Source organism: Frieseomelitta varia, unplaced genomic scaffold (assembly GCF_011392965.1).
Source record: "Frieseomelitta varia isolate USP_RPSP 00005682 unplaced genomic scaffold, Fvar_1.2 scaffold_260, whole genome shotgun sequence".
Classification (NCBI taxonomy): Eukaryota; Metazoa; Arthropoda; class Insecta; order Hymenoptera; family Apidae; genus Frieseomelitta; species Frieseomelitta varia.
Window position 1 is genome coordinate 140,722 of NW_025109991.1, and position 10,703 is coordinate 151,424.

Sequence of the window (10,703 nt, forward strand, 5' to 3'; positions counted from 1 at the left end):
ACGCAGTGTGTGAAACGAAACCAAATTGCAAAAAAAAAAAGAAGGAGAAAAAAAAAATATTAAAGGTAAAGTGACAAAAGCTTTTATTTTTACTCACTGTAATCGGAAGTGTCGTCGTTGGAGCCGTTGACCGTGCCGTCCGGCAGGATCTGCAGGTGCCGGTTCTTGATGTACATCTGGATCTTTCTCGAGGCGCCGGTGATGTGCGACAAATTGGCCGATCGTTCCGCCCTGACGCCGGCGTCGCCGGTGAGATCGACCGGCGCTGCACTCACTGCACTGATAACCGTCCCGATCGCCAACACGCTCAAACCGACGGCGGTGCTCGGCCGCGTGCAGCAGCGATGACCGTTAGCGAAGCCCGCACTCGGCGACTTGCGTAGCCCGCACTGACCGAACGCGACGAGGAACAGCAGCAACGCCAACTGAACGTACGTGGAACGTCGAACGCCGAGAACGGTGGCCGTGCACGCGCGTCTTCTCCTCTGCTTCCTCGTCAAGGACTCGCGGCGCTCGAACGAAAGAGAGTCGGGCCGCCGGCAGCGATCGGTGCAGCTCGCCGCCGCGACCTTGGCGACGCGCGACTCGCCACTACGAACCGCGCTCGCGTACTCCACTTCCTTGCCGGTGGTTCTTCTTCTTCCTTCCTCGGCCAAGGACGGGGCCAAGCTCGTGACGACCAGCTCCTCCTCGCACCTCCGATCGGTATCGCCCGGCTGACTAGAGAACCGCGTTGACTTCCCTATTCGGACACGACGCGCGATCCCATACCGCGGCCAGATTCCACCGCTCGTCCACGGACGATTCGCGCGCGAGCAGCTACTCTCCTCTTCCTCCTCCTCCTCTTCTTCTTCTTCTTCTTCTTCTTCGTCTTCGTCTCGTCTGTCCTTTGATCGGCGCCAAGAGACGATCTTCCTCGTCTCTGTTATCGTCGATCGTCGTTCGGTCGCAAGCGTCGACGCGTCGTGACAGCCGGTGACGCGAAATCCGGGGGCACGGGGCAAAGATACTCGTCGATCACCGTCGATCCGCGATACTCCTCCGTGGCGTGCGTTGACGATCGTCGTCAACGTGGCAACTCTCTCAACGACTGACGACGTTACGATCGGTATCGGGCAGTCGGCACGGTAATCACAGTGCAGCACCGTTGGCCCGCCCGTGTCGATCTCAGCGGGCATGACGGTCTCATCCACACTCCTCTTCCTCTTCCTCTTCCCACCGCTTTCCTTTGATTATCTCGGCTTCCTCTTCCTCTTTCCCTTTCCCTTACCTTCCTCCTCTCTATCGCCGTTTCTCCGCGAGATTGAGACGGACGCTGTGTCTCGGCGCGCGACTCGCACACAGCAGCGATGGTAGTAAGAAAGTATCACGCAGGGATCACGCAGGAGATTCAGTTCCACCCGAATGGGAACGCACCTCATCCTCGCGGCGCTGGTCTCGCCACCGGGCGCGGATCAAAGATGATCAACTGTTGGCCCGCCGTTGTCGTCCACGCGCCGCGTTCTCGGCGATGCTCTCGCATTATTGCGGCCAACGCGCCCGACGACACTGTCGCCTCCTTTGGCTTAGTCTCTCTGTCCGCGATCCCGGCCTTCTGCTCGGCCTTCTCTCGTCGACGCGCGCAGTCAGAACGGCTTGTTGGCGAAGATCGGGAACCACGGGATTGGTTTACGAGGTAGCATCGAGGCGACCTGGTCCAACGATCGTGTGATCTACGCGCAAGGTGGCCGCTCGTCGCCCGGTGAAGAAGACGAACGACGAAGCGAAGGCGAAAGGGATCGTTGCTCGCCACGGATCGGTTTTGTCGAGGTTGCACCGCAGGTTGATGCTACCGATTACCTTCAGAGACCTCGCTCTCTCCCTTTCTCTCTCTCTCTCTCTCTCTCTTTTTCTCTTTCTCTCAGTCCCCCTATCAATCGCAAGAACTTCCACCGACACGTTACTCGTACCGCCTTAACGGGTTTCTCTCTCTCTCTCTTTCTCTCTCTTTCTCGGGCTCCTCTTCCTCCTCCTTCTTCTTTCTCTCTCGCCGTAGGAGAACGTATCCTTCCGGAGTCGCCAAGGGTCGCAATCACGCGAAATATCACACCACTGCTATCACCTCTCTTCTTCTTCTTCTTCTTCTTCTTCTTCTTCTTCTTCTTCTTCTTCTTCTTTTTTCTTCCCGCGTTCCTTGTATCCCGCCGCTTCTTCTCACCACCACTCTGAGGGAACCAGACCACACCGCGTAATTACGAAAATTACGAAAAAAGCACGATGTCGCGTCGCGTCGCGTCGTTCGCCACTGGCACACGCACACGTTCGTCGCACCACGAAGCCAGAGAGAAAGAAAGGAGAAACCAGAGAAACACACACGTTGGGGGTGGCAAGGGGGGAGGCCGCCGACGAACAGAGGATCGAGGATCGATCGACACGCACACACACTCTGCCGGGGAAATTGCACGCACCCACGACAAACTGCCAAACAAACAAACCAAAAAACAAAAAAAAAAAAGAAAAAAAAACAAAAGAGAAGAAACGAAAGAAGAAGAAGAAAAAAAAAAAAAAGAAAAAATGTAAGAAAGAAAGCGAAACTGTCGTTGGCTGTCGCCGACAGAGAACACCGACGACGTACACCCAAGCCGGGGTGACGTTTCCGTGGACCAGGAGGCGATCCCGAGGCGGCGAGCAGCAGCGCGTGCGGTACCACCGCGTTACGATTCGAGACTGGCGTGGATAGAAGCGCGAGACGCGGCGAACGATCACCACGACGACGACCACGACGACCACGAGCGAGCGAGGACGGTCACGGTGAACACAGAAGCCAGTGTTGTTGCCCGTTGCTCGGCAAATTAGCCGAATGGTCGAAGCCCCGCTCGGAAAATACGGGGAGAAAACTCGGTGGCTATACAATCCGTTCCGGGTTATAGATACTCTTTCGTTGTTTTTCTTTTTTTTTTTTTTTCTTTTTTTTTTTTTTTTTCTCTTGACCAACGTTTCGTCTTTCAGTTCAGCGCTAAGTCACGTTGTCTTGCTCGTTAGAGTGGAATGAAATTGCTCCCGACGAATGTCCAACGTCGACTCGCTCGAACTCGCAACGCGCGATAGTTTGTCGGACGTTGGATCACGAAATATGAACGGCGGTGGTGTTGGTTTGCAAACTAGTTGTTCAGCGATTAACCGAATGTCAGTGGGTGGACAATTTCGAACAGCGAACGCTACGTAATTTGCAAAGTCAGGCGCGTTAACATTTCGATAGAGGATATTGACACGGGATCGATAGAAGATGCTGTTAACAGTCGTGATGAATATGTTAGCAGCGGTGTATTTTTATCTGAGAAACAGTCTTTTTGATTCTCGATCGTTTGCTTAGACTGGTTGCTCGGTCTCTTTTATTTAATTTTAACAAAGTTGAAGACACAGTAAGTTTTGTCGTTCAATGAATTGGTAAGACGGAAGCCAACGATTTAAGCTGCTTCGCAGAGGTACTACATAAGTTAAAGATAGTATCTATTTAAAATGAGACGTAAGTGAGCTTACGGATAACAAGCGACTTCCATGCCATTGAATGAGATCAACATCGTTATTCAGTTCTTTTATTACCAGCCAATAAAATCATTCTTTTTATAAAGTGATCGGCCAATAATACACGAAAATAACGACGAATCCAGTGTCAAACGTGTAGTAGAAAAATTTTTCACATCTTCGTGTATCATGTACATTCTATGCATTTTTGTACTTTTAAATTTTTCATAAATGCATAAAAATCCGCAGTCTAGTCATTTCTGATTACTCGAATGACGATTGCAAACATTTTTTTATTAATAATGCAAATAATTACTTGTATTACGTGTTTCGTTCATACGAATATGTTTGATCACGTATACGAGTAACTTTTTGAAAAAAAAAAAAGTTTAACTATATGTGACCAATGTGAAAAGAATTGCTCCGCATTAATATACCGAACACACTTCTTCACGTATGACATGATCTAGTTAAATGAATAAAATCCTACTCGGTAATAACATCGTCTGAATACATTGTACAAATTATTCGATCAGATTTTCGTACTCGATTCGATTGGACATTTATTCAACAATGGCGAATAAAACCAAGGCTGTTATATTTTATTCCTCACTCGTCATTCGAATAAAATTTTCCCCGACGCGCCGATTTTCGCTGACAATACCCTCTTCCACCACGTTGATGAACTTGTCCCCTCAGGATGACGCATTTTTACCAGCCTCGACTCCGCCTCGTGCACTTTCCTCCCTTGATTCTCCAAGCCACAGACGCGTAAACACGTGTACACGCGTATCTCGCAGGGAAATGTCGCGTTCCTGACGCTTACGCCGTTCAATTTCCGGCACGGGAGAGGCTGCAAGAGGAGCCGGGGCGCAGGAGGCTAGGTTTGCGAGTGAGTTTTAAGGCGCGGCGAGAAAGTAAAATTTTCCTATTTCGCGGGGTAAACGTCGTGATGTATTATTATTGAAGCCGTTCCTTTCCCTGCTCGTTGCACGCGGCGTGAGAGAAATAACCGGCAAAGAAGGCCGTTGCCCTCAGGACAAGGAACCTTTCGCCGAAAAATGAAACTGCAAATTGCAATTGCCCCTTGCAGCGTTTCGTCTGTGTTCGCGGTTCTTTCCGAGCAGTGGCTGAGACAATTGATATTAATTATTCGGTGAATGTAACATGTCGCGGTTGTTCAAGTGACGGCGAGAGACTCTCAACGAGCACGTGTTTCCAAGGAAACGAGAGGCGATGGCTTTTCGTTCGTTTGAAATAAAAATAAGGGAACGTATTCGCGGTGAACTAATTTGCCGGAACTACCGGCCGTCTTTCGAACGAGATTCCGCTTCTTGAAGAAGCGGATCCGGTGAAAAGCCTACCCGAGAACGAGGTAGCAAAGTTGCGCTCGGCACGCGCCTAGCCTGCCTGAAATCTAGTTTCGTGTGTCTTTATCATGTTTACTGATACCGCGCAAGTTGCGGATGGAAAGAACGAGGTCAGAAAGTTACAACGGTGGGGACTACATCGAGCTACTTGTGTATTCAACATCGACAAGTATGCTTAATATTAAAACGCCACGTTTCGTTCGCGATAGTTTCGCATATAAAGTGGATCCTCCGCGGTTCCGGTCTCATTTATAATTTTCCTCACTCTCGTTAACTCGTTGCTGCGCGCGTACATCTTTCCGTTTCAGCCGATGAATATCGATCTTCGTTTGTGCTTCGCATGTGCTCTTTGCGAATGTGCTAAACGTCAAATAAATAGAACTGACCGAGCTTTTCATTCAATTTTTAACATAAATTCGAATTTAAATTGGAATATTATCGCGCTGATATTTCCAATTTGAAGTCAAATCCTGCTTCGAATCAGCCGCGATAATTTTTTTTTTTTTTATCGAATTCCTGTCGACCATGACAATTTCCAAGATTCTGAGAAACATCACTCAATGATAAAATGATCACCCTTCGATTCAACTGTTTGTACACTCGTTCAAAAATCTCAGGACACTTTTTGTTCTCAATATTCATTACTTGTATCAGGTTTGGGCATGTTAGAACAAGCAAGTAGCTTTTCGCCAAATTATTTCATTATCTGATTGTCAAGATAAATAATTTTTTGACTGAAAATGTATTTTACATCAACTTCTCATTTTATTATGTGAATACTGTCAACTGTGTGAGAAACGACAACATTTCTTAAAATATCGAGTATAAACATGTTCAGATAGAGAATTAAGAACAAAGATAAATGAGAGTTATCCTCGAGATAGTACACTGCATTTTCATTAATAACTAGTTTACTTTAGTTAATAGAATCGTTTACTTTAGTTAATAGAACATTACAAATTCTCGTTCAAATCCTACGTAAAACATCGTCTGGGATCATTGTTACATTACTTTAATTAACCATCATGATCTATTTGATTGAAACACAAGATAACGTCACTTTTCCTACGCTACGTTTGAAATGTGAAACTGATTTATTATTTGTATGAAAATTCAATTCAATCGAGTATAAAGTCCAACAATGAAGCTCCTAAATTGTCTGCATATGTCATAATAATCGTCAAGGAATTCTTGCCCGTACGAACAAATTTTAAACAAATATAATATTTGCGTCAAGATTTTTGAACGAGTGTCCTACACATCATTGAACTTCGAGGTAAGTTTCAACACAACGCAGGATATATTTCCAATCGAGCGATCAACGTTACGACCATGTTGTTGAGCTCGAGAATGTAAGAAGCATTAACTTTTCTTGCAGCAAAGGACGTGCAAAATTACTCACCCATCGCCGGTGCGTAAATGTTCAGGTAGAGACAATCTTCGCTTTGATTCCGCAGGTGTGGCAGCAACCTCTTCAAGTACTCCAACCGTCCTTTCGGCATACGCTCCAACGCTTCTTGCTCATTTGAGATGTCCGGCAGCTTTTGGGGACAGACGGGACTGATCGAATCCGATAATCTGTAAAGGAGAAATTGCTTTAATCCACTCGTGTGAATCCAATAGGGACAAACCGAATAGCTCCAACAGCTGATTCTTCGATCGATTCTCTGACGCACAATCATCGTTAATTATCTCTCTCTCTCTCTCTCTCTCATGCAAAAATATCGACGATATTTCGTCAAAGTTTGCGAAAAATAATATCAAAATGTTTGACGCTGGCAACACTATCGAAATGACCAATCGTAACAGAAATTTCATTAATTTACAAGTGCATTCATAAAGATTCGAGTCACTTTTCGTAAAATACTTATATAAATGTAAGCTTGTGCTCTTTTCTTCTATCCCTCATTTTTCTAATACAAGTTTCATACGAGAGTGATTTAATAATTACCCGCAATGTAACAATCTAAGGCTCACAACGACATCATTTTTCAATATAGACAAAACGTTCTGAGTATCGAAACGCACCTGATCCATCACTGTACAAGATTTTCCATGGAAAATCTCAGAAAATTGCAAGAAGCAAGCTGCTCCGTCTTCAGTCCTCCGCGACCGGTTTTAAACTAATCAATATCACACTGCACTGTGTACATCTTGAATGTCCTACCGTATTGAAGGTCCTGAAGCTTATGTTCCTACAGATGACAAAAACCGAGTTACAGCGCGTTGCTCGTCCTACCGTAAACATAATATCGTTCGTCTGTTACCACGGCCTCGAGCAACAAAAAGCTAAGCTAGCTTGTTGAAATCATAATAAACAAAGATCGACACGTTCGTACAGGAATATTTGCCACTTCCGAAACAAAAACTGCTTGCTACGTTGCAGATAATTACTAAGTCACTCTCGTATTTTAATCGCCGGTAGTTTCAGTGTTAAAACGAAATTTTCGACTCGTCCGCGAGTTTGAACATTTGGACTAACGTGATTCTTGACGAGTATTCTATTCTGTTCTAATTGACGAGCTGCCAAGCATATTAATTAGGTGTACCGGGTGTATTGCGTTACCTTTGTCCCTCCAGCTCGTAATGTATGGAGATTAAAGTCGTACATAATTGTGTTTCCGTTCTTGTCTCGCCAGCACACAGATAAATAGATAGATAGATAGATAGATAGATAGATAGATAGAGAGAGAAAATTGTTGAAACCGAGGGGATCGCTAGTCCCGTCGAAATATTCTAAAGCCCAGCATTCCAGAATTTCGGGAAACGTTGGCTTGCGAATTCTTTCCTCTTTTTTTTTTCCTCGACATTTTGAAAATCACCGGGTACGAGCCATAAAAATTGTTTCATTTGCAGGAATTCTGGCTGAGTAAATTTTTAGCCGACTCCTGGGGTGAGGCGCGCCGCGACGAGTGCGTATGAAAGGACAAGCCAATACGATGTCAAACACTTGGATGAGTTTCAAAGGAACATAACGTCGCGGGAAATATGCTAATGAAATACGTTGAACTGTCCTGATTTGAGGAATGTTCCTACGAGATCTATGTTCTCGCGAAATTTCACATTTCCTCGGATGTTAATGCAATAGAAATAAAACTGAATCCATCGGACGATTGCCAACGTTCGAACGTAGGTTTCTCAACGATCCGATTTTATATTTCCGAACAAATTGTGTCACTTCACCCTGTTTTTTTTTTATTTTCAATGGTATGTCGTGGCTCGAATGTGTTTACGCGCAATGTAAAATTTTTAAAAAGTGGCGGAGTACTGAAGTTACTGTACATTGTTCGAACAAATAAAATTACGAATATTATATATTCAACAATAAGTAACGTTCGGTGCATCTTTGCTAAGAGTGGTTCGACTTCGTTTGTTCACTGTTTAAAACTTAGCTGCGGGGAAATGTAAGGCTATCGGTTTTAAGTAAAAAGAGGTTGTTTCAAAATTGTACTTATCGAATAATGAGATTGTAATATGTCGTTGCCAGTCTTCAATTAATTAATTAACTCTTTCGTGGATTTACTCAATGCAAACGTGCCCTCCTCAGATATCACATATGTAAAAATCAAGCCGTATTAATCGAAATAGGAATATTAAATTTCGCTCCATTATATCGAGCAACGAAATGAATAAAAAATCAACCTATTGTAACTTATACATTGCGATATTTTTACGAGGAGAAAAATGTAAAAAATTATTCTTCTTTACTCGTCGCGAAAACGAACGACAGAATTTCCTTGGCGGCCGCTCGATACTCGTTCAATGAAAATTAAATCCGAGCGCCAACTAAATGAAACTTTGAAAACAGTTGAAATCCTTCGATTTATCACGGCCGAATGTTAAACTAAACGTTCGTTACTTACTTAATTTATCGCTATCGTCGCTATTCCCGGGCGCTACGTTATTCATGGGGAAAGGTGGACAACCGTGTCAGCAGGATCGGGCGATAGTTGGAAAAGTAGTGTAAACACCGGCGCAGGAGATGTTTGGCTATGCTCACCTGACTCCTTCCCACGGGCTAGGTGCCTTGGTCGGTGAAAATCTGTTGCCGCCGATCGGTGGGGTGGCGTACGGTATCCCAAGGTAGACGTCGATTGGCTTGAGGAACTTGGCGTTCTCGAAGGAGCGTATGACCCCCTGCACCTCGCCGTACCGTGTCTGAACGATCCGTGGATTGAGCTTGCTCTTGATCGAGAGCGAGAGGGTGGGCGGCGCAATCAGACAGACGAGAATCAGGAAGAGTTCCATCTTGCTCCTCTCCGTCCCTACCCCCGCGCGTCACCGCCACGATTACCCTGTGCGACCACGCGCGCGCGCGCGCACTCTCACACACAGAGAGAGAGACACGGAGTCGCACGCGGCTCCTCGCAATCGCTATCGATCACCTGTCCCCGTGACGATCGCTCTTCATTTAGGCCTGTTCAAGCGCTAACTGCGCGCCACCTCGACGCAAGCTTGCGGTTTTCCCTGAAATTTCAGTAGCAATCGGTTCAGACGTCAACCCTGCCCGTGCCCGTTTTCCTCCGGTTTACGTCTGATAAACGCGAGTCACCGTTCTCACGAAAAATTGGAGGAAAGTTTCTGATTTCTTTCTTTCTTTCTTTCTTTCTTTCGTTTCCGCTTCGAATTACTCGCGCGACTTTGGGGAATTTGGTTATCCGAAACGAGAGGAGATCCCTTCTCTTCGCCTTTTTTTTTCTTTTTTTTTCTTTAACCTTTTAAAGACGGGGTATTTAAATATCTCTAGTGGTCGGATAGTGAAATCGCCAGGCAAAGTTTAAGTTTGCATGTTTTTCATATAAATGATTGTAAGTTTCTATATCTTCAAAGTTAATCAAGTCAAATAAAGGTTCAAACTACTCAAAACATGAAGAGAGAGGCCGTCGATATATCGGACATTCGGCTTTCTCAGATATTATATAGGTGTCGATATCTCGGACGTTGGTACTTAGAAAATTTTGTTAAAGATTTGATCTCCGCAGTAGATGACCCTTTGATGAGGAACGAATGAAATTTCCTTTCGCCTCGAATCTGATTTTCTTGCGTGTTTCGGACATTTGAATTCTCGAGAGGGAGAAAAGTAGAGCGAATCTGGTCGTTTTCTCCTCGTCTTTCATTTATAAAGATTTTGTTTGCCGCAAAGTAAAACTGACAACTCTATGAAGTCTACCCTCTGTCTTAAATTTCGTTCCCGACGTTCCGTATTTTGGACGTCGATTAAACTTGCACGAAGGAAAACAAAGGAGAACAAGGGAGAATTTAGTTTATTTATTCGAAACGGAAAAACATCCTGCCTATCTGCGGAGATTTAATTTCCGCAAGGCGAAACGGCCACCAAGGACCGACTTTAACTGGCGATTCATAGATCGAGAAATGATGAGATATTTATTGGAAAGTATATTGACGAGCGTGGAGAGTTTATTATCGCGCCAAATTGGGGAAGTTCACCGCGTGCGGAAAAATAATTTCGTAGGAGCATGCTATTCATCTCGGTTTCGGCTCCGTTAGATTTAAATTCTCATCTCTCGCAGAAAAATTTCATCGTTCTTTGATGCCGGATAAAGTGGAACGACCAGCGCGGATACGTGCGTGTTCGGGCGAGCAGTACTCTTTGTGGAAACGGTGAATATCTGACCTGGGACGTCCAAATTGATGTCGGATAAAGGACGCAAAAATAATCATCGATGACTTTAGTTGAAAGTCTGGAACGATTCGCGAAATGGGTTGGAAAAGAGAACGAAGAGGCGGCACGATTTCTCCGCCAGAGGAGAAGGCGAAATAAAAATTACAGGGCGGCGTTTTTCTTGCATCGAAATCTTTGCTGCTCGT

General features: G+C 45.2%; 2 protein-coding genes across 2 annotated transcripts in view; both read right to left on the reverse strand.

Annotated features, from left to right (window-relative positions):
* Positions 1 to 3,148, reverse strand: part of LOC122528808 — a 74,587-nt gene extending 71,439 nt beyond the window's left edge. Inside the window, exon 1 of the mRNA XM_043654324.1 lies at positions 98 to 3,148. Coding sequence (XP_043510259.1) covers positions 98 to 1,178 — 1,081 coding nt within the window. The 5' untranslated portion in view covers positions 1,179 to 3,148. The remainder of the gene's footprint in view (positions 1 to 97) is intronic.
* Positions 3,149 to 6,268: 3,120 nt separating this feature from the next.
* Positions 6,269 to 9,371, reverse strand: LOC122528809 (neuroligin-2-like). The gene is made up of 2 exons (XM_043654325.1): positions 8,875 to 9,371; positions 6,269 to 6,452 (listed from the first exon to the last, which is right to left on the reverse strand). Exons 1-2 carry the CDS (start codon positions 9,120 to 9,122, stop codon positions 6,269 to 6,271), a joined length of 432 nt encoding a protein of 143 aa, XP_043510260.1. The 5' UTR covers positions 9,123 to 9,371.
* Between the last annotated feature and the right edge of the window lie 1,332 nt (positions 9,372 to 10,703).